This window comes from Nematostella vectensis, chromosome 5, assembly GCF_932526225.1.
Source record: "Nematostella vectensis chromosome 5, jaNemVect1.1, whole genome shotgun sequence".
NCBI lineage: Eukaryota > Metazoa > Cnidaria > Anthozoa > Actiniaria > Edwardsiidae > Nematostella > Nematostella vectensis.
In genome coordinates, this window is record NC_064038.1 from 985,885 (window position 1) to 1,009,240 (window position 23,356).

The 23,356-nt window shown below is 42.2% G+C and overlaps 2 protein-coding genes across 6 annotated transcripts in view; one reads left to right on the forward strand and one right to left on the reverse strand.

The window, feature by feature from the left end:
* Positions 1 to 14,642, reverse strand: part of LOC116608331 (alpha-N-acetylgalactosaminidase-like) — a 76,509-nt gene extending 61,867 nt beyond the window's left edge. Inside the window, exons 1-4 of one of the 3 annotated variants that reach the window (XM_032369588.2) lie at positions 6,661 to 7,558; positions 5,965 to 6,034; positions 2,781 to 2,862; positions 2,129 to 2,221 (exon numbers count right to left, since the gene is read on the reverse strand). In XM_032369588.2, the coding sequence (XP_032225479.2) occupies positions 2,129 to 2,221; positions 2,781 to 2,862; positions 5,965 to 6,034; positions 6,661 to 6,748 (333 nt within the window). In that variant the 5' untranslated portion in view covers positions 6,749 to 7,558. Of the gene's footprint in view, positions 1 to 2,128; positions 2,222 to 2,780; positions 2,863 to 4,910; positions 5,940 to 5,964; positions 6,035 to 6,660; positions 7,559 to 14,513 lie in introns of those variants that run through there. The other 2 variants (XM_048727739.1, XM_048727738.1) reach the window with 2 other exon arrangements.
* Positions 7,621 to 22,217, forward strand: LOC116608329 (microtubule-associated protein futsch). Of its 3 annotated transcripts, XM_032369587.2 has the most exons (10): positions 7,621 to 7,859; positions 9,565 to 10,168; positions 10,503 to 10,785; positions 11,460 to 11,753; positions 12,364 to 12,571; positions 14,540 to 14,658; positions 15,026 to 15,281; positions 15,410 to 16,581; positions 16,852 to 21,457; positions 21,901 to 22,217. In XM_032369587.2, the coding sequence occupies exons 1-10, from the start codon at positions 7,814 to 7,816 to the stop codon at positions 22,002 to 22,004; spliced, it is 7,692 nt and encodes a 2,563-aa protein (XP_032225478.2). In that variant the 5' UTR covers positions 7,621 to 7,813; the 3' UTR covers positions 22,005 to 22,217. The 3 variants fall into 3 exon arrangements, with proteins under 3 accessions (XP_032225478.2, XP_048583693.1, XP_048583694.1); XM_048727736.1 differs by lacking the exons at positions 7,621 to 7,859; positions 9,565 to 10,168; positions 10,503 to 10,785 and adding an exon at positions 11,190 to 11,229; XM_048727737.1 differs by lacking the exons at positions 7,621 to 7,859; positions 9,565 to 10,168; positions 10,503 to 10,785 and adding an exon at positions 11,268 to 11,303.
* Positions 22,218 to 23,356: the final 1,139 nt, after the last annotated feature.

A 23,356-nucleotide genomic window follows, 5' to 3' on the forward strand; every position in this document is an offset into this window, starting at 1 on the left:
TTTTCACCTAAAGCATTACGAAGGACAAAGGTTTTAACTGATGTACTTTTCACCTAAAGCAATAATGAGAGAGTATTAAGGAGAGGACAATGGGTTTACCTGATGTACGTTTCACCTAAAGCATTAAGAAGGACAATTGGTTTAAATGATGTACTTTTCACCTAAAGCATTAAGAAGGACAATGGGTTTAACTGATGTACTTTTCACCTAAAGAATTAAGGAGGACAATGGGTTTAACTGATGTACTTTTCACCTAAAGCAATAATGAGAAAGTATTAAGGAGAGGACAATAGGTTTAACTGTGGTACTTTTCACCTAAAGCATTAAGAAGGACAATGGGTTTAACTCATGTACTTTTCACCTAAGGCATAAAGGAGGACAATGGGTTTAACTGATGTACTTTTCACCTAAAGCATTAAGGAGGACAATGGGTTTAACTGATGTACTTTTCACCTAAAGCAATGATGAGAGAGTATTAAGGAGAGGACAATAGGTTTAACCGATGTACTTTTCACCTAAAGCATTAAAGAGGACAATGGGTTTAACTGATGTACTTTTCACCTAAAGCATTAAGAAGGACAATGGGTTTAACTGGTGTACTTTTCACCTAAAGCATTAAGAAGGGCAATGGGTTTTACTGATGTACTTTTAACCTAAATCAATGATGAGAGAGTATTAAGGAGAGGACAATGGGTTTACCTGATGTACTTTTCAACTAAAGCATTAAGAAGGACAATGGGTTTAACTGGTGTACTTTTCACCTAAAGCATTAAGAAGGACAATGGGTTTAACTGGTGTACTTTTCACCTAAAGCATTAAGAAGGACAATGGGTTTAACTGGTGTACTTTTCACCTAAAGCATTAAGGAGGACAATGGGTTTAACTGTTGTACTTTTCACCTAAAGCATTAACGAGGACAATGGGTTTAACTGGTGTACTTTTCACCTAAAGCATTAAGAAAGACAATGGGTTTAACTGATGTAGTTTTCACCTAAAGCATTAAGAAGGGCAATGGGTTTAACAGATGTACTTTTCACCTAAAGCATTAAGGAGGACAATGGGTTTAACTGGTGTACTTTTCACCCAAAGCATTAAGAAGGACAATGGGTTTAACTGATGTACTTTTCACCTAAAGCATTAAGGAGGACAATGGGTTTAACAGATGTACTTTTCACCTAAAGCATTAAGAAGTACGATGGATTTAACTGATGTGCTTTTCACCTAAAGCATTAAGGAGGACAATGGGTTTAACTGATGTACTTTTTACATAAAGCATTAAGGAGGTCAATGGATTTGACTGATGTACATTTCACCTAAAGCATTAAGGAGGACAATGGGTTTAACTGATGTACTTTTCACCTAAAGCAATAATGAGAAAGTATTAAGGAGAGGACAATGGGTTTAACTGATGTACTTTTCACCTAAAGCATTAACGAGGACAATAGGTTTAACTGATGTACTTTTCACCTAAAGCATCAAGGAGGACAATGGGTTTAACTGATGTACTTTTCACCTAAAGCAATAATGAGAAAGTATTAAGGAGAGGACAATGGGTTTAACTGATGTACTTTTCACCTAAAGCATTAACAAGGACAATGGGTTTAACTGATGTACTTTTCACCTAAAGCATTAAGGAGGACAATGGGTTTAACTGATGTACTTTTCACCTAAAGCATTAAGGAGGACAATGGGTTTAACTGGTGTACTTTTCACCTAAAGCATTAAGGAGGACAATGGGTTTAACTGATGTACTTTTCACCAAAGCATTAAGGAGGACAATGGGTTTAACTGATGTACTTTTCACCTAAAGCATTAAGAAGGACTATGGGTTTAACTGGTGTACTTTTCACCTAAAGCATTAAGAAGGACAATGGGTTTAACTGATGTACTTTTCACCTAAAGCATTAAGGAGGACAATGGGTTTAACTGGTGTACTTTTCACCTAAAGCATTAAGGAGGACAATGGGTTTAACTGATGTACTTTTCACCTAAAGCATTAAGAAGGACAATGGGTTTAACTGTTGTACTTTTCACCTAAAGCATTAAGAAGGACAATGGGTTTAACTGGTGTACTTTTTACCTAAAGCATTAAGGAGAGGACAAAAAAGAAAAGACTTTTGAGACTTACATAGTCGGCAAGTTTTTTAATCGTATTGGGAAATCGTGTAATGTCGCGTTCCAAGCGTTTGTCGGCTGTACGGTTCATCGAAGACCAACAGTCCTGAGGAATGATGCGACTGTATAAAAATATCGCTAGCAATAATAATAACAATAACAACAAATAATAATAATAATAACAACAATAATAATAACTATAACAATGGTATGACAAACAATTAAAATCATAACAAAAAATTATAACGGTGATGATGATGCTAACAATATTAATAATACAATTATTATTATACCATAGGTACATACCAGATGTACATATCACACAAAATCTACTATGCCATACGAATATTTAACAATTTCCATTTAGCTCTCGGTAGATATTTCGCCACTATCTGCCGAAATGGAAATGGTATAATGGTTTTAGTATATAAAACGAGGTTTAGAGCAATTTTCTTGCAAACCGGCTGTTGCACCCGGCATTTTGCTTGATTTCGGGCGCAGGAAAATATCCACCTCCTAGGAGGTGTATAATGCATTTAATCCCGAGTTTCTTAACCAATCAAATCGCTTGTTCTTGCGAGGTTCCCGAGTTTTATATACAAAAATAATACACTAATAGAATAAAATGCTTTTATAAGTTCTATTGATTATATTTGTAAACTTACATCAATGCAGACATACTCGTATCCAGCCTCTCGGAAGCCATCTGAGGCAATTCGATCAGCCATTTCCTTTAACAGGTTCTCACTGGAAGAACGATAATAGATCCATCATCATCTTTATCGGTATCATGTCATTTCGTCCAGTTTGTCCACAAGTAGCGTCGTTACGTCCACATATATTTTTTACAAAACTCTAGCCTTAAATCGTTTCTGTCGGATCTAAACACTCCTACTCTAACAGACTAGGAAAGGAAAAGCTGTGAAGCTGTCTATAAGCGAATGTTATGCAAGCCTAATTTACGGTGGCCCATAAGTGCAATCCAAATACAAACTCCGAATTCCAAAGCCTCGCTCTCAATTCCAAAGCCTCACTTCTAATTCCAAAACCTCACTATCAATTCCAAAACCTCACTCCAAGAGTGAGATATCTAGAGACTGGGTCGAGCTCTTGGATTCCAATGCAGCACGTCTTCACGTTTCATGATGTTTTGCTCGAATTGCGTAATCCATGCGATGGTGGAGCACGTTTTTGCTCACACTATGGACACGAAATCACCAATAGGTGTGACAGTTTTATTAATTGCTACTTTATCACAATTACTGCATTTTTTGCTTGTTTATTGCCTGCCCGGTTTCCTGGTGCAGGATAGCGCTATCCTAGGAATTCTTATGATAGGGATACAGTATACATTACCGTAAATGATCTAATAAACGCCTCCTATCTAACGAACGCCCCCCCCCCCCAGGTTACAAGTTTGTATTGAACGCCTCTCTCTAACAAACAACCTTTTTATTAAACGCCTCCCCCGTATCCGTTTATCATGGTGATGGGAGTTTTTGCAACGTCGGTTAGAACAGACAACAATAATATTAAGGGTATTAAAATAGGGAACAGTGAAGTCGAAGTCGTTATGTTCGCTGGTGATGCAAAAAACTGTAAAAAAAATTTGAGAGGGTATTCTCTCTGGTTCTCTGAGGGTGTTCTCTGATTTTACCCTCTTGAGAGGGTAAAAATCTGAAAACAACTTTTAACATATGGAAGACGAGGTCTCTCACGTTATATGGAAAAACTACAGTGATGTGAACTTTGGCATTATCTTAGGTATTATATGTATGCTCAAAAATGGCCACCAAAAGGCTATGTGAGCAATGTCAAATCATCTATACTTGATTTTCTCTGGAACGGTAAAGAAGCAAAGGTAAAAGCTGAGCAAGAACAAGGAGGATCACATCTCCCTGATCTTGAGGCATAGTAAAAGCCTGTCAAATTGGTTGGACCCTTAGGTTAATGGAGGAAAATAATAAGACCTGGAGAATAATACCAAATTCACAACTGAGGTTGATAGAGGGGAGAGAAGAAATAGGTAGGCTGCCTAAGTAGCTCCTCGAATTCTATAGATCGATATTATTTTTATGGTCAGAGCTTTGTTATTTGCCAACTCAAGTGAAGAGGACCTGAAATGTATAGACTAAGGATAACGTAGTTGTTTCTGGGATTCAAGTACTCGAGCTAAGATTAGTAATTTGTTTGACAAGCATCAGTATTCTGCTGTTTTTTTTTTTTTAGCAAGAAAGCATTTGCTGACTACAACCAGACCCAAAAACTTTCGCATTTGTTCCGTCAATACTTCACAAATTTCTATGTAACACGGAATTAATTTCTGAAATTCAAAGACAAAGGGTTTATTACCTTTAGCATCATAACTATCACAGCCGCTATAAAACCCACCACCACCGTCATCGTCACCATCACCACTATCACCATCATCATAACCACTTTCATCACCATCATCACACCACATCATCAACACCACCACCAATATCACCATCATCAACACCACCACCAATATTACCATCATCATAACCACTTTCATCACCATCATCACACCACATCATCAACACCACCACCACGTACACCACTACCATCATAATCGTCACCATCACCACCAATAATCACCATCACTATTTTCGCAACCAATGCCATTACAACCACCATCACCATAATCACCAGACAGTCATCACCATCATAATCGCCACTACCACCAACACTATCACCACCATCGTCACCCCCACCACTATCATCAATATTGTATACACACCTGATGCAGTTTTCAGGATCATTTCTATACACACCTGATGCAGTTCTCAGGATCATTTCTATATACACCTGATGCAGTTCTCAGGATCATTTCTATACACACCTGATGCAGTTCTCAGGATCATTTATATACACACCTGATGCAGTTCTCAGGATCATTTATATACACACCTGATGCAATTCTCAGGATCATTTATATACACACCTGATGTAGTTCTCAGGATCATTTATATACACACCTGATGCAGTTCTCAGGATCATTTATATACACACCTGATGCAGTTCTCAGGATCATTTCTATACACACCTGATGCAGTTCTCTGAATCATTTATATACACACTTGATGCAGTTCTCAGGATCATTTCTATACACACCTGATGCAATTCTCAGGATCATTTATATACACACCTGATGCAGTTCTCAGGATCATTTATATACACACCTGATGCAATTCTCAGGATCATTTATATACACACTTGATGCAGTTCTCAGGATCATTTATATACACACCTGATGCAGTTCTCAGGATCATTTATATACACACCTGATGCAGTTCTCAGGATCATTTATATACACACCTGATGCAATTCTCAGGATCATTTATATACACACTTGATGCAGTTCTCAGGATCATTTATATACACACCTGATGCAGTTCTCAGGATCATTTATATACACACCTGATGCAGTTCTCTGAATCATTTATATACACACTTGATGCAGTTCTCAGGATCATTTATATACACACTTGATGCAGTTCTCAGGATCATTTATATACACACCTGATGCAATTCTCAGGATCATTTATATACACACCTGATGCAGTTCTCAGGATCATTTATATACACACTTGATGCAGTTCTCATGATCATTTATATACACACCTGATGCAGTTCTCAGGATCATTTATATACACACTTGATGCAGTTCTCAGGATCATTTATATACACACTTGATGCAGTTCTCAGGATCATTTATATACACACCTGATGCAATTCTCAGGATCATTTATATACACACCTGATGCAGTTCTCAGGATCATTTATATACACACTTGATGCAGTTCTCATGATCATTTATATACACACCTGATGCAGTTCTCAGGATCATTGACACAGTCAATGTTACAACGGAAACGCTCCCATGCCATCCACCCCACTGAAGAACAACAACTCAAAGATTAAGATACAATTGACTACAATTGATCACAAGCTATTGTGAGATTTTTTTTTCTTCGTTCTTTGACGTGGCGGGCGTAGTCATGTCTTTGTTTCTTTTGGCTTGAATCGCCACTCAAATAGTCATGCGAGTTTTTGGTGCAATTAGCTTATTGTAATTAAATACAATTATCCGTTGTACAGTCGCAGAGAGTGACTGCCGGTAACTACGGACTCACTTGGAAAGTGTCAAGTAGCTCTCAAATAAGGACGAGTCTATCCCGAAAAGCACAAAGTCGCTTGGGAATAGTAGCGAGTCTATCCCGAAAAGCACAAAGTCGTTCAGGAATAGTAGCGAGTCTATCCCGAAAAGCACAAAAGACGCTCGAAAATAGTAGCGAGTCTATCCCGAATAGTACAAATTCGCTCGGGAATAGTAGCGAGTTTATATCAAGAAAAGCACCAAGTTCCAATCGGACTGAAACCGGTTTGTGTTGGGAGGTTTTTTTCCCCGAACTAAGAGGCTAATGGTCCATAGGTTAGGTTCAGGCTAGGCTTCCTTGAGCGATAAAGAGTGATTAGAATAGAAACAAAAAGAATTCACACTTTATATGACAATTGACTTACTAGGGGGCGTCCGGGCGAGTCCGTTGTCCAAGGCCGTCGTATGTGCGGAGAGAAAGAAGAGCAAGAGAAACATAGCTAATGGCGCCATTTTGCATGGAGATAATAGGAATTCTAGCAACGCAGTTCACAAAGCGTGAAAGAAAAAGAGAGAAAATAAACAAAGTGTGTTGATCATTTGAACGCCAGTAATAATCCCCGTGAACAGGTGATGCTGGTGAATTCTCATTAAGATCAAAACATTGGCCAGCTATTAGAACCGCTTAATTCATCAATGTATTTATGGAAATAGTTTAAATTAGCGATGAATCATATGAATAAGGTTGTTACTCCCATCGTCACTTTTAGGTCTACACAAAAAACGGGAAAATAACGGCTGAAAAGAAACAATTGGAAGAGAAAACAAATAATGGCTCGTAAGAAATAAAGTAGAAAAAATTTCGTTATTTCACGCTTGATATTATTTCAGACAATGAATCAAATTGAGGCGTCAACCAGCGCGTGAAAGAATATATAAATAAACATTTTATAGCATTGGATATCATTTCACGACATTCCTCTGCAATGCTCAATATAATTTTTTATTTTTTTATTTTATGACAACTACTTCTGATAAAAATGGCACACGCTGATTGGCTATTGAGCGGGCTGGATCCAGCCGCGGGAGCTACACAAAAACACTCCAGACCCGGATTATTAGAGATAATTATATATAAGGTTAGCATCAATCTATATCTTCTGCCTCCATTAGGAATATTATTTTTTTGTTCTTAGCATTATCACTGCACGGACGATCAACACTAGCGCGTAAAACCACGTGACTTTCCATAGCGCGCGCTAGTAACTATAGCAACGATGTTCTCGCGCAATTGTGACGTCATAAGTATCGACACTAGCGCGTGAAACCACGTGACTTCCCAAAGCGCGCGCTAGTAACAATAGCAACGATGTCCTCGCGCAATTGTGACGTCATAAGTATCGACACTAGCGTTTTCAGTTTGCTATTTGATCGCTGATTATTCTTGATTCTAGCATTCAACTTTATTTCATCGCCTTATTTCTCAATACAACGTTATTGGCACAAAGAAGCCTACAAGGACTATTGATTTACTTGAAGATAAGGACCCGTAATGTAATGAGCTAAAGATACGAGTGAATGGCAACGGAAGAAAGTGATGAGGAGTTGGTGCAAGATAAGAAAGGTGAGTCGCCCAACTGACGATGCTGATGATGATGATGCGGGTAGAAGATCTTAGGAATCTCATTCATGCCTTTTATTTTGAGGTACTAGGCCTTTTCTTGTATGTCGAGGTGCCATGTCATATCATATCGAAATATAAGATGTATTATTATATGGCTACGATAGTACGCGCGCTGTGATTGGCTAATTTGTAGTCGTGACATTCCCGTATTGCCCGTCTGAGGGCATTACGGAATTCCGTATTGCCCTACGAAAATTTTTTCACAATCTTCTGTTTTTTTGTATTTTTTTTCCACCTTCAAACTGCAAAACGAGCGACAGCGAACATTCGAGTAGCGAATTCTAACACCCAGAAGAAACAGAAATGTTTAATCAGCGGGCCGTCTTTTTTCGTATTCGGAGCGGGACATTTTGTGAGCTTTTTTGTGTTGCTTTGTTCGGTTGCACGAATTCCGCTAAAACAAAATCGACCAAAAAACCAAAGCCACCAAAAACAAAAACAAGAAACAAACAAGTCTTAAAGTTGATAATGGGAGAGGACGAGTACTTTGAGTCGGAGTTTTATTATCCTGAAGAGATAGAAGAGGAAAATTTTGACACAAAGAGAAACAATAAGATCACGAGCCGCCACCGATAGCCAAGAAGTACAGAGCTTAAGTTATTTATATCGGATAAACAAACAAATGGATAAATAACAAGGGGTGTAAAGACCCAGAAAAGTCTCTTTAAGATAAGTACTACCTGTTATTTGTGAATGCAATATTTCCATCAAATTAAAAAGCAGCACAAAGCGATTGGCCTTTTCATTTTACTTCAAAAGTTTGTTCTCTACTACCGAGGAGTTTTCGAACTAAACAGTGCATTCATGCCGTGAAGACTGACAACAGCTTTCTTTGTTATTGTTTGGATCAACTTCACCTATGATAAAAACTGTAGCTTCCAAAAGTCGTCCAATTAACTTACTTGTTAACAATCCTTTTACTCGTTTACATTTTTTATTTGGCAGCGCGCCAGTGTTTCTTGTTTTCCCGCCTTTTTGAAATCGATTGACAAACTAATCGATATTCGCGCGAAAGCGAAAGTTGATTTGTTTTCTTGTCATTTTTATTTTAAAAAGCCATATAATTAACAACTTACTAACCTCGACCGTTCGGTCATACCGGGAAATATCAAACCTCGGCTTTGGCGCATCGACTTCGCAAAGCCTCGGTCGATACGCCAAAGCCTCAGTTTGATATTTCCCGGCATGACCTCACTCTCGGTTAGTAAGTAGTTAGCATAGCACCTTATAATACAAGATATGGCCTAACACCTAGAAATATAAGATATGGCATAGCACTTTAACTTTAAAGTTTAAGTTAAAATATAAGATATGGCATAGCACTTTAACTTTAAAGTTTAAGTTAAAGTGCTATGCTACATCTTATATTTCAAAGTGCTATGCCATCTCTTATATTTGGAAGTGCTATGTCATATCTTATATCTCGAGATACGAACATGTTTAAGTGGAGTTTGTTGGGAGGGCAAACGAATAGGTTTAAGTGGAGTTTGTTGGGAAGGCAAACGAACATGTTTAAGCGGAGTTTGTTGGGAGGGCAAACGAACATGTTTAAGTGGAGTTTGTTGGGAGGGCGTACAAACATGTTTGAGTGGAGTTTGTTGGGAGGGCATACGAACATGTTTGAGTGGAGTATGTTTGTCCGTAGAGGGTCCTTTCCAAAGAGAGAAAGATGACGAGCAGAAACTCGACGAAAGAGAAAAAACAAGCCAACCACGGATAGAAAATTCAGGCAACACACAGGCAACAACAACCAACACACACGCAACAAGCAATACGCCTAAATCGACAAGCAACACACCATTGTCGAAAATGGCTGATACCTCTAAAGATCAGAAAGGCCAGAATAAGAACGAAGAATCTATTAAAATCCGGAAAGGAAAGAATGAGGCTAAAAATAGTGAGACTTTGGAGAGAAGTGCGGCGAGTGAAATAGCAGAAAAACCGAAGGGAAGAGAGTCTAAATTTGAGGAAACCATGGCGCAAGTTGGCGAATTCGAGGAAGTAAACGAGGAAGGAACCCAACAGGAAAAGAACGAAGGTGACAATGGACCCCTTGCAACTCATGGTGAAGCATTTTCTGCCACATCAAATGGGAGAGAGGAGCATGACGAATCCAAACAAGATGACTATTGCAGCAGCGAGAACGAAAAATCAGGAGAATCTTCGGGTGTTGAAGCGACGAGTAGCGGTAAAGAGAGTAATAGCGGGGACCTTGTGGCGGAAGATGTTCCAGAACTCAACAAACCCTGGTAAGGCTTAGAGAACCCTTGGGCACACCATGGGTTAGGTATACCATACCATGCTTCATTTGAAGCCGTGTAAATAGGAACTAATAGAGGCAACATAGATCACGCCAATCGACCTTGACTAAGTTTTATAAAAAAATGTTCCTCTACACACATTTTGGTGAGACTAATAGTAGCTAACAGGAGTGTGTGTATGTGTGTGTTGGAGAATCTAAACAAAACCTAGTGGTGAGGCTTTGCTTAATTGTGTAAATAATTAATGAATTCACATTGATTATCATGGAAATAAAAGAATGGAGTATAAAATGAAGTATAAGAATGCTTTTCTGTTGCCCAGGCCTCCTCTCCTTGCTGAGTACAAGGGAAAAGCCCGCTCGTTCAGCGACACTTCGCCGCACAGACGGATCTTAGAGGTCACTGAAAGGGTGCGGTCTTGTCGCAGCTATATGCTACTCCCACACATGACTGACGCAGACGAAATTAAAAATCGGCGAGAAAACGAGTCTTGTACTCCGCGGCTACACCAGAGCTTTAGCTGGATGAGCATGCCCCACTTCTCAGGCAACGACAGGGACAATGACTACCCCACGGTGTCCGTGATGGCACTGGCGGACGTACAGGTAAACCACGTGATCATCGCGTGGTAATATATGACTACCCCACGGTGTCCGTGATGGCACTGGCGGACGTACAGGTAAACCACGTGATCATCGCGTGGTAATATATGACTACCCCACGGTATCCGTGATGGCACTGGCGGACGTACAGGTAAACCACGTGATCATCGCGTGGTAATATATGACTACCCCACGGTGTCCGTGATGGCACTGGCGGACGTACAGGTAAACCACGTGATCATCGCGTGGTAATATATGACTACCCCACGGTGTCCGTGATGGCACTGGCGGACGTACAGGTAAACCACGTGATCATCGCGTGGTAATATATGACTACCCCACGGTGTCCGTGATGGCACTGGCGGACGTACAGGTAAACCACGTGATCATCGCGTGGTAATATATGACTACCCCACGGTGTCCGTGATGGCACTGGCGGACGTACAGGTAAACCACGTGATCATCGCGTGGTAATATATGACTACCCCACGGTGTCCGTGATGGCACTGGCGGACGTACAGGTAAACCACGTGATCATCGCGTGATAATACACGACTACCCCACGGTGTCCGTGATGGCACTGGCGGACGTTAAGTCAAACCACGTGATCATTTCGTGACAATTACATATATACACAATAATATCTTGCGAGCGTCTTATCATAGTGATCATTTTAGGGCAGCGACGATGCAATCATCTCTGATAACAACGATAGAACAAAAAACGCGGAGGACTCATCGTGTGACCCTGAAGAGTCGGAGAGTTCAGAATCACTAGTCAAGGAGAAGGCTCTCCAGATATGGGAGCGGGGAATGGGGCGGACAAGATCGCTGTCTGAGCCCTCGGTCCCTAGCGGTCCAATAGATGAAGGGACTGACAGGGAAGATGGACACGATGGAAGGAGGCCACGATCTTTCAGCTTGGAGAGTTATGACAAAATGAAGCAGCCACCAGGAAACCGGCAATTCCAGGTAAGGCGTGCCCAGTCATAGTCCAAAAATGACAATACATAGTGGCAATGAATAAGAAGCCTTCAAACAAATGTTTGTTCCAAGCTGTTCCAAGCAGTAGATATCTAGGAATACGCCCGTTGCGAAAAGGTTTGGCAGTATGTGCAAACGAGTCCTGGTTGAAATAGGATAACCAGAAAGACTACAGACAAGCGATGGTGTGTTAGGCGTGGTGAAGACAAGCTATAAATGAACACAAGGTTGAACCACTCTGTTTTACAGAGGCGTACAACACACTTTTTCAACCTTGTGTTCATTTATAGCTGGTCGAAATTAGAAAAGGTGTGGGAATATGGACAGGATAACAAAAAGTCACGCATGCGCACTATAGAAAAATGCAATGCAGAGGAACAATTTGGGCATGATTGAATTCGCGACTCGCACTTTGACTACTTCGCATGCGTGACATTTTTTTTAAAAATCTTGTCGGCAATATATGCAAATAAGTCCCGGTTGCAACAACATTAGTAAATCCTTTCTCGACTATCCAAACTGCTTTAGGCAAAGATTGTCAAAGCATTTTAGGAATCGAATGTGGGCATCATTTCCAGTAGAGTCGTCCCTGTTTCAGACAACACTTGGCAGTCTTGACGAGGACGGCACGGAGGACAAGCAGAGTCTCGAGGACGTGACCAGGACTAAGCCATCATCGATTCTTCTACTCGCCGAGAACACGGATTTCGAATCTGATGAGTCACCCGAACAGGAAATGGCGATTGAGAGACACAACTCAAACGACGAAGTACTAACTCGCTGGACTCGGCATGAGGGTAAACAAGGTAAGATATAACTCACAGAATTTACCTAAAAGGATGAGTGCCAGCAGTGAGCACGTAAAATGTGTTTTTGTCACCAAGACATTTGTGTGAACCAATCTGTAGCCCATTCTTTAACAACATTTTAGTAAACTAAATTATTTGGGAAACGGGGCAATGGCTGGTGTCACTACCTTCAGTGGCAGTGCGTACACACAAACTCACAGTCAGCCATCATTCTCTGTCTATAGCGACATGCTGTCAGTTGCATGTATGTAAAATGCGAGAAGCCGTCTGTGTCTTTAGCGACATGTTGTCAGTTGCATGTATGTAAAATGCCTAAGGCCGTCTGTGTGTATAGTGAAATGTAGTCAGTTGCATGTATGTAAAATGCGTGAAGCCGTCTGTGTCTATAGCGACATGTTGTCAGTTGCATGTATGTAAAATGCGTGAAGCCGTCTGTGTGTATAGCGACATTTTGTCAGTTGCATGTATGTAAAATGCGTAAAGCCGTCTGTGTGTATAGCGACATGCTGTCAGTTGCATGTATGTAAAATGCGTGAAGCCGTCTGTATCTATAGCGACATGTTGTCAGTTGCATGTATGTAAAATGCGTAAAGCCGTCTGTGTGTATAGCGACATGTTGTCAGTTGCATGTATGTAAAATGCGTGAAGCCGTCTGTATCTATAGCGACATATTGTCAGTTGCATGTATGTAAAATGTGTTAAGCCGTCTGTGTCTATAGCGACATGTTGTCAGTTGCATGTATGTAAAATGCGTGAAGCCGTCTGTGTCTATAGCGACATGCTGTCAGTTGCATGTATGTAAAATGGTGGAACCGTCTGTGTGTATAGTGAAATGTAGTCAGTTGCATGTATGTAAAATGCGTGAAGCCGTCTGTGTCTATAGCGACATGTTGTCAGTTGCATGTACGTAAAATGCGTGAAGCCGTCTCTGTCTATAGCGACATGTTGTCAGTTACATGTATGTAAAATGCGTGAAGCCGTCTGTGTCTATAGCGACATGTTGTCAGTTGCATGTATGTAAAATGCGTGAAGCCGTCTGTGTGTATAGCGACATTTTGTCAGTTGCATGTACGTAAAATGCGTGAAGCGACATTTTGTCAGTTACATGTATGTAAAATGCGTAAAGCCGTCTGTGTGTATAGCGACATGTTGTCAGTTGCATGTATGTAAAATGTGTGAAGCCGTCTGTGTGTATAGCGACATGTTGTCAGTTGCATGTATGTAAAATGCGTGAAGCCGTCTGTGTCTATAGCGACATGTTGTCAGTTACATGTATGTAAAATACGTGAAGCCGTCTGTGTGTATAGCGACATGTTGTCAGTTGCATGTATGTAAAATGTGTGAAGCCGTCTGTGTGTATAGCGACATGTTGTCAGTTGCATGTATGTAAAATGCGTGAAGCCGTCTGTGTCTATAGCGACATGTTGTCAGTTGCATGTATGTAAAATGCGTGAAGCCGTCTGTATCTATAGCGACATGTTGTCAGTTGCATGTATGTAAAATGCGTAAAGCCGTCTGTGTCTATAGCGACATGTTGTCAGTTGCATGTGTGTAAAGTGCGTGAAGCCGTCTGTGTGTGTAGCGACATGTTGTCAGTTGCATGTATGTAAAATGTGTGAAGCCGTCTGTGTCTATAGCGACATGCTGTCAGTTGCATGTATGTAAAATGCGTGAAGCCGTCTGTGTCTATAGCGACATGTCAGTTGCATGTATGTAAAATGTGTGAAGCCGTCTGTGTCTATAGCGACATGTTGTCGGCTGCACATCAGAGCCGTGTGTGTCTCTACTGAGATTTACTGACATAAACTGATACCTTGACATGTCTCTACTGAGATTTACTGACATAAACTGATACCTTGACATGTCTCTACTGAGATTTACTGACATAAACTGATACCTTGACATGTCTCTACTGAGATTTACTGACATAAACTGATACCTTGACATCGTTTATGTGTTTGACAGGTGCGAATCCGTCCCGCCGGGCAAGTGATCCAAGCAAGATAGCGGAGTGCATGGAGTCGAGGCACTCTCGTAGTGAGTCTGTACTAGCGCTTGTGGATGAAGTGACGCAAGACGTCATGGTAAGGACATCTGCAGATTCAATGGTAACCAACTCTCAAAAAATTATGAAGATCCCAAAAACATCCTCAAATAAAAACGAGAAACACATATTGTATTCACATACTTTCCCTTTAGCCTGGTTTTGTCCATAAACCAAATCTTCTGCTAAAGAACACTTCCCCCCAACTCCTATGGGCCAAGCCCTGGGTAGCAGAGTTGAGAGAGTTGTATACTTGCTCGAGAAAAGGGGGGGCGGTAATGATCCCCTCTCTCTTTCCGACTGCATAGGCACCCCCCCGCAATCTAGTTTTGGCCCTAACATTTCCTGAAAAAGGTGTCTTAAATCGGCCCTAACATTTCCTGAAAAAGGTGTCTTAAATCTTCAAGATGGCGGCCAGCGGTAGCACGTTCAGCAACTTTAGCGAGGCAGACTCCGAAGAGTCACGTCACGTGATCGATCCCATCAACTACTGGCGGGGAAAGATACCGTCTCGCTTGCGCATTCGCCGAACTACCCTAGCCACAGGAAGTCCAATGCGCGAGTCTACTCAATACGCGACCCAAATTGAGAAACAGGCGTTCAGTAAAATAAGTCAATGGAAAGAGGACTTCGCACTTAAACTGGACGACGTGCTTAGCAAAGGTGAGATTTCTAGAGATCTATCAGGACCACTGTCTGGTCTCTGACCTTCTTCTCGGTTTTCCTGTTGTCGATGTATACTTTAGCCACGTCGAGTGGATACTCTTACCACGTAAACATTTTTTTCAAAGGCTATAAAAACAAGACAAATGAAGAGAAGAAAAGTACCAAACCGAAAGTTATAAACGTACCAATGAATCTCTCTGAGGCGGAGCTTAAAACGATGCGGAAGAAAATGGTGCTTGAGCTGAAAAGGAAGTCAGTATCAGGAGAACTTCCCTTGATGCTGTCAAGTTTCGAATCCCGTCGTAGTACCAGTAGCGCCTCGAGCATCCCCTCCCCACCCTCACCCCCTAGGGTCGCACGTATCGTGCGCTCGAGCGGCAAAGACGTGAAGGATCTTCAAGGGAACTTGATCCAAGAGTTGAGACGAGTATCCGTCGCAGAGAGTGGGGATAGTGACATGGTTCCATCAAAGCTGCTTAAAAGGCTACGTGCCATGCAACAAGCAAGCCTTGAAGGCCAGAGTGATCACAGGGAAAGCACCTCAACGGAGAGCGTGCAAGTAGCTCGACCAACCAAGCTGATCTCCCCGACGCTATCCTCGAGTCATGGGCTCGGCCGGGTGGTTATGAACAAGGAAAAAATACAAGAGTTATTGCTCTGGCATGACCAGGAAAGGGAGAGATTATTAAGTGAGATGAAAAAAATATCGGGCTCTTCCGATGTGCATTCACCAGCTCGAGTGGTATTTCAGGGCGCAGAACTCGAGAAAGTGTTTCGGTCCCTACAAGTGATGATGGATACCATCTTCAAAGAGACCATTCAAAGGCTTCGCGGATCAGACAGCGAGAAATCTGAGAACGAGCAAGGTGAGGATAACAGTGAGACGGCAGGGAAATTAGAAGATGACGTCTCTAAAGGATCTGGAAAAAGGAAGGAAATGAGAGCATCGGAGGTAGCGATAAGTGGGAAGGAGAAAACGGGGGACAGTGAAACAGGACAGGATCGTGCAAAGGGTAAGCCGGTAAGACCTTCAAGGAGAAAGAGGAAGGCCAAAGTACAAATGCAAGCAGACTCGTCCCAAGAGAGTGATTCTCCTGTTAGTGCTACCAAAGCGAACGGCAAAGATGAGACGTCAGCCACGTTTAGAAGCAAGATCCCACGTTTTAATGTGTTCAAAGGCAAGCAAGAGAAAGCTCAAGGCATAGAAACAAACTACATTTTACAGCAGTCAGCAAATGGTACAAGTGAGGCCACCAGTGACGCATCAACTAAAAACAGGAACTCAACTCAGCCACAGGTAGGACTAACAAGAGTTAGGGTTTTGGGGGAGCTTGAAATTCAACTTAATCGAAATATTATTTCCTGTAATCTACAGATTCTAAGACGTGGAAACAATGAGCTTTTGAAGCTGCGTTTTTTTTACCCAATTGATATCTTACATATTTCAGTTTATGGTCCCATTTGAGGGTGAATAGGAGTATTTAATTTGGCATGAATTTGCCGCTAAAAAGTCGCGCGACTTCTTAGTGCAAGTCACCTATCAATTTCTCACTCATCTCTCTCTCAGGAAAAACCCAGTGAAGGCGGTTACATCGGAGGGCCTGAAGACACCACAACACAAAGTGAAGACACAATGCAAGTCACCAGCGGGTTAACAGGGGAGAGCGAGGAGGACACCACGGCGGATACTAAGGAGTTAGAGGAGTTAGCCCTTGAGGCAGACGTCGCTAGCGAAGGCACCAGGGGACACGCCCCTAATAAGGGGGCCCGAAGGCGCGCCCAGGTATCTCCTGGCTGCTCGTCCTCATCAGGGTTCTCTGCCCTTGCAGAGTGTGACAAGGAGGTCCAGATGACCTCGAGTAGCCGAGAGGCGGGTTCCTTCTCAAATGTCGCTTACGGATCAAATGGCGCTTACGGATCAAATGGCGCTTACGGATCAGATGGCACTTACGGATCAGATGGCAGTGGCAGCGAGTGGAGTAATGCTCTGCTATTTGATGGCGACGATGGCAGCTCCTCTTGTAGCGAACTTGCTGAGCTGTTGACTGTTTGCCAGTCGTTCAGCGCACAGGATTACGATAACAGGCCGCACGCTCCTGAGCCTTTGACGTACGAGGAGAGAGATTACATAAACAAGATAAAGAAACTTAAGGCGAAGCTGAAGGAAAAGAGGGAAATAATAGATAAACTGAAGCACGAGGAAATGGTTGTCACCAGTGAGCGGAGCGATCTCCAAAAAGAACTGTACGAGTTGAAGATGAAGTTTACTGACAGAGATATAGCGAATTTAGCATCTGAGAAGGAATTCGAGGTCATATCCGAAACTGTGGATAATCTACGAGCACTGCTCGAAGAAAAAAAAGAGCTTTTGGAAACAAAGGATAAACAGATTGTTCGACTTCTTAGGTCGGAATTGGAAGGGCATAAGGACTGCAACAGCCAGTTAATGGAAGTGAGGAACAAACTTAAGGGTGTTATTGACGAGAATAAGGTCTTTAGAATGGAGGTTCTTAGGCTACGGCAGCTCGCAAAGGTGACAAAGAAGGATATTAGTACGAGCGTGGAAATAGAATCAGAGTCCGAGGATAGCGAAGGAGAAAAACTGCAAATGAGTATCAAGACAGCGTCAGAAAAAATGGAACAGCTACGAAAAGAGATGCAAGAAAAGCAGGAGCTCGAAGAAACACTCCGGAGAAAAGAGGACGAGATCGCAGAGCTGATGACCAACACAGACAAGCGATTCAGCGAGATCCAGCACGAGCTGGCCAATATAGAGGCTGAGAGAGACCAACTGAAAGATCGCGTGAAAAGGCTGGAGGAGTCCAAGCAGGTGACGATGGTCGATATCGAGAACATCATCAAGCGGAGGAACACGCGGGCGGAAGTGAGCAAGATGGCAGAGAAGATCAATGAAATCCAGCGGAACAGAGGAAAATCTGAAGCAATCACAGAACAGATGGGCGAGAATATGGACGAGGCTGATATTCAAATGTACAAGGAAAGTGATAAAATCCTTGAAGAGATTACTTTGACCAAGGAAGCGGAGGCCATCGAGGTGGCTCTGATGAAGATCAAAATAGAAGAGTTGGAGAAAAGGTTAATGGAAAAAGACGGTTTAGAAGAGGAAGTCCACATAAAGAACTTGGCAATAGATGCACTGAAAGAACAAGAAATAAAATTGACCGCCATTATCAGTGATCTTCTCAAGCGCGATGACAATGGGCCTGAGACAGCTAATAATCCGCTTGAGCAACATCTTAGAGGTCAGGAGAGGCTCAGGGAAGTACTGGAGAAAAAGGAACGAGAGTTGGATGACATGCAAAACTTGGAAAAAAAAAGAAGTGCTGCGATCAATGAGCTGATGCAGAGACGAGACATGGAGTCTCAAGGCTTGACAGAGGCGTCCAAGATCTGCAACCTTGAAAAGGCATTAAAAGATAAGGAAGCTCTTGAGAAACGACTAAAATCGAAAAACCAGCAGCTTTCAATCATAAAAGAAGAGGAGGACGCTGGAAAAAAGCAATTAGAAGTAGCTTTTTGTAAGCTGGAAAAGGAACGTAAATTGCTGAAAGAAGAGGAAGAGAGATTAGCTGCTTCTTATAAGGATAAGATAAAAGATTTGGAAAGGCGGCTGGAAAGACGAGGGACAGAGATTAAGGTTCTTGTTGAAGAAAAGAACAAGGAGTCGCTTGACTTTCTACATAAGATCGCTATGTTGGAGCAAGAAAAGGAAGAACTGAAATCCAAGATGACCCAGCTTGAGTCGAACAAGTCTGCACTAAGTGAAGAGAGAATAACAGAGATGGAACAACTAATGCAGCGGAGAAACACAGAGTATGAAGCATTCAACGAAAAGACAAAGCAGGAATCTCTCGAGTTCCTCCATAAGATTGCACTGCTGCAACAGGAGAAAAAGGATTTGCAGACAAAAATGGCGACTCTGGAGCAAGATCGAGCTGCATGCATGGAAACTGTTGATCAGCCGCAGACCAAGGATACCGAGGCTCAACAGCTCCTGAGCAATGATGATATGTCGTCGGTGGCATTGTCACGTCATAGGCTACAATGGCTGGTACAACACCTCACTAAAGAGAACAACTCGTTTAAAGGCATTACCGAAGAAAATAAGAATCTAAAGCAAATGCTTGACTGTACGGAAAGGAATTTCGAAGCTGAGCTAAGACAGATCAATGACGCAGCAAAAGCTGACCACGAAGTGATGGAAAACGCGCTAAAAGATGCCATGCGCCAGCATGATGAGACAGTGGCCAGACTTCAAGAAACGACAAAGACCTTAGACGACCTTAGCCAGTTGGTTACTGAGCAACTCAAACGAAAGGACCAGGAGGTTATTGCCGTAAAACGCCAAAACGAATATCTTAAGGAACAGAATATCAGCTTGAAGGCAGCAATACGCGAGGCAGACGGGGCGATGGACGCTGACCTTGTAGTTAAGTTGACTGAACTCCAGAGTACTTTGTCCAGACGAGACAAAGAGATAATGGAACTAAGGCGAAGAGCAACTGACCCCTTTGTGGAATTTAGGAAAGAAGCTGCTTTACAAGGTTATAGTGGACGAACAGATGAAACGGGCTTCAGTGAGATGAATGAGGTTTTGTCCTTGATGCAGCAGACTGCCGCACGATCCAGATCCATAGAACAACGTACACGAGAGTGGAAAGAAGGGGTCAAGTTGCAACGGAGAGAGCTGGAAGAAATTCGCAGAGCCTCAGCTTTGAGTGACGCTTACGCCCAAGATCTATTTTTCCATGAAGGCGATGTAACGCGAGATATTCAAGATGTACAAGAGACACAGAAAGAGAACTCCAGACTCGAAACAGATATCATTGCGATGAAGCTCGAGCTGAAAGAGAAGGAAGTGGAGAGGTGGAGGGAGTTCCATACTCAAATGCTGAATATGAAGGAAAGAACACATGCTGAGATTATACAAGAAAAGAATCAGATCATCAAGGATTTGACAAGAGCGCGCGACGAGGCCTTGAGAAGGGCACAGCATGTCAACGTCGAAGTCGTCCAGAAATCCCTGAAAAATGCCGTTAAGCAGGAACTTGCTAAACAGACAGAGGAATTGAAAAGCTACATCAAGGCGATTCGAAGTCAAAACGGCGAGGATAAAACAATGAGTGTGCTGAGGGAAACGCTTAAGGTAAACGACGCCTCTATAAAGAAACTAGAGGATGTCACAACAAAGAACTTGTCAGGCGTCAACACAGAGATTCAACAGCTTAAAGAGTACACTTTCGAGATGGCGGATCTCCTTGAAAAGGATATACTCACGTCGCAGGAGAAGTTATCAGAGCAATTCAAGTACACTAAGGATGATCTTTCTAAGCTTGTACGCGATGAACTTTTGGAGCTGAAAGAACAGTTTGGACACGATTTACGAAGCTACGAGAGCATGACAGCGGATGTACTGCATGCCCAGGACCGGGTTGGCTTAGCACGCATCCAGGAACTACGAGAATTCCTGGACAATACCAGCAGGCGGAGTGGCGTCGAGTTGGAAGAAGCAAGGCGAGACGTGGTGGCAGCGGCAGAAGCAGTAGCGACTACCGCGCTTGAACTCAAGACGGTCAAGAATCATGTTTTGAGCAAGCTCATCAAGGGGCAAGCTGAGATGGCTGCTTTGGTGAAGAATGAACGCTTGGGTGATACGAAAAAGGAAGTGCTAGATTTACGCGCCACTGCCGCGCAAACAATAGACGCAGCTCTTGTGTTGAGAAGTATGGAGGAGGAGTATGCTAATAGAGAAAGGGTATACAACGCGAATCTCCAGAGAAAAGAACGCGACCTGGTAGAGCTGACAAGGGGACTCGGTCAACCGATCGCATCCAGTACTTTTAGCCCCGCGCACAACGCGCACAATGATTTGAGGAACCTAAGTAGTCCGGTCAGTCAGCTACAGTTGGGCCAAGCAGCCGACAGGACCAACCGAGAGATGACCCGCCTAAAGCGAACGGTAACGGACCAAAGCCGCATGACGATGGCTGAACTTGCAAGCATGCGCAGTGAAAGGGACGACGGAGCGCGGCAAATGGAGGAGGAGTTACTGAGGCTGCGTAGTAGATACCAGCCTGCACTGTCCAGGGACGCGGACCACAATGCAATACGGGATCGGATTATTGCCAGGGTCGCAACGCGAGAGTCTAGAGGTAAGCGTCACTATGACGACGAAACATTAATCATCCTTTGTCTAAATGGTCTGAGTGAGACTGGAGCAAGAGCTGAACAATATGCCTGTTGTAAAATGGGTTTTCCTTGGGCCTATGGCTACCAAAGAAATGTTATAAATTTCTGATTTAGACTCCTTTTCTATGGCATAAAAAGATTGAAGCTGATAAATGGTATGTGATCTCTTTATAAGGCAATAACTGGGCGATAAAACGAAGAACCACAAAGAAGCACGAATATATTTGGTGTATATGGAATCTGAAAGACACGAATATATCTCATTTTCACATATATTATATGCCCCCCCCCCCCCCCACCTTCATACTGTGGCGCCTTCTCCTGCCTTTAAGAGATCACGGATACACCCATATAATATTATAGCATTCCTCAATTAACACGTACCTATAATGACGCGTCTTGTTAGATCATCAAGAAACAACCAGCTCGACCCAGTCTCTAGCACCGCCAAGACCAGAAGCGCGTGTAGCCTGGGACAGCGAGCTTCCTACAAAGGAAAGACAGCAATAAAATAAGTTTCTTAGAAAAAACTCCCGTAAAATATAACACTGTTATGTTAATGCACTGTAATGTTATTTAACCCATTTAGTGAGCTAACTATATGAGAATACTTGATCGAAAAACTATTTTCCTGTGTGCAAAGAAAAATATACTTTGTTTAACTGCGAGTATTGTGACATAGGATACCATCCAAAGCTGGAAATAAATATATCATAACCATAATGATATCATAACCATAAATATATCATAACCTTACGTTTATGTCCTTTGCGCTCTCTTCAGTGGGACTGTGGCAGCGATCATTCACCATTTTAAGATTGACATTATAACAAACGTACATAGCGTGTTTCATTTTCTTCTTTCAAGAACAAGTATTTTTAAGTAAGTCAGTAGAACACGCATTATTGACGAGATCAGCAGGGACGTTTTTCCCATAGTTGTCTTCAATGACAGATTGCCTATGATGGCGCCTCATCAAGACAAGACGCTTTTAAGACTTGGCGATGTTCTGTGTGTTGTTTTTTGGCGATGTTCTGTGTGTTGTTTTGTGGCGATGTTCTGTGTGTTGTTTTGTGGCGATGTTCTGTGTGTTGTTTTGTGGCGATGTTCTGTGTGTTGTTTTGTGGCGATGTTCTGTGTGTTGTTTTTTGGCGATGTTCTGTGTGTTGTTTTGTGGCGATGTTCTGTGTGTTGTTTTGTGGCGATGTTCTGTGTGTTGTTTTGTGGCGATGTTCTGTGTGTTGTTTTGTGGCGATGTTCTGTGTGTTGTTTTGTGGCGATGTTCTGTGTGTTGTTTTGTGGCGATGTTCTGTGTGTTGTTTTGTGGCGATGTTCTGTGTGTTGTTTTGTGGCGATGTTTTGTGTGTTGCTTTGTGGCGATGTTTTGTATGTTGCTTTGTGTGATGTTTGGTTTTTAAAACGCTGCTGCACGTGTTCTATTTTTAAAGAAAAAAAGTGACGACATAACATCCCTCTTACAAGAACTACATTGGCTCGCAATTGAATATAGAATTGTTTTTAAATTGAGTCTGCTGACTTTTAAATGCCTGAATGGTCTTGCTCTGTCTTATCTGAGTAACCTTATCACCACATACCAGCCACGTAGCTCGTTACGCTCATCATCTTCCGCACCTCGCCTTGAACCTGTTTCTTATAAGATAAAAATTATGGCTTTCGATCATTTCCCTCTGCGGCTCCTGTTCTATGGAATGAGCTGGCAGAACATGGTCGCGCATCGGATACTATTAATATTTTAAAATCTCGTCTACATTGACTCACTAGTTTGAAAATGCTTTTGTACATTAGATATGAATGATTTTTGGTTATCAAGTTTTATCCGGTTTTATCAAAGTATGTTTAAT

Excerpts from the sequence above, each read along its gene's own strand:
- LOC116608329 (XM_032369587.2), top strand. The coding sequence starts at position 7,814 with ATGGCAACGGAAGAAAGTGATGAGGAGTTGGTGCAAGATAAGAAAG. Across the intron at positions 10,786-11,459 it reads TGGCACTGGCGGACGTACAG|GGCAGCGACGATGCAATCAT; the intron begins GTAAACCACGTG and ends TGATCATTTTAG. Across the intron at positions 11,754-12,363 it reads CAGGAAACCGGCAATTCCAG|ACAACACTTGGCAGTCTTGA; the intron begins GTAAGGCGTGCC and ends TCCCTGTTTCAG.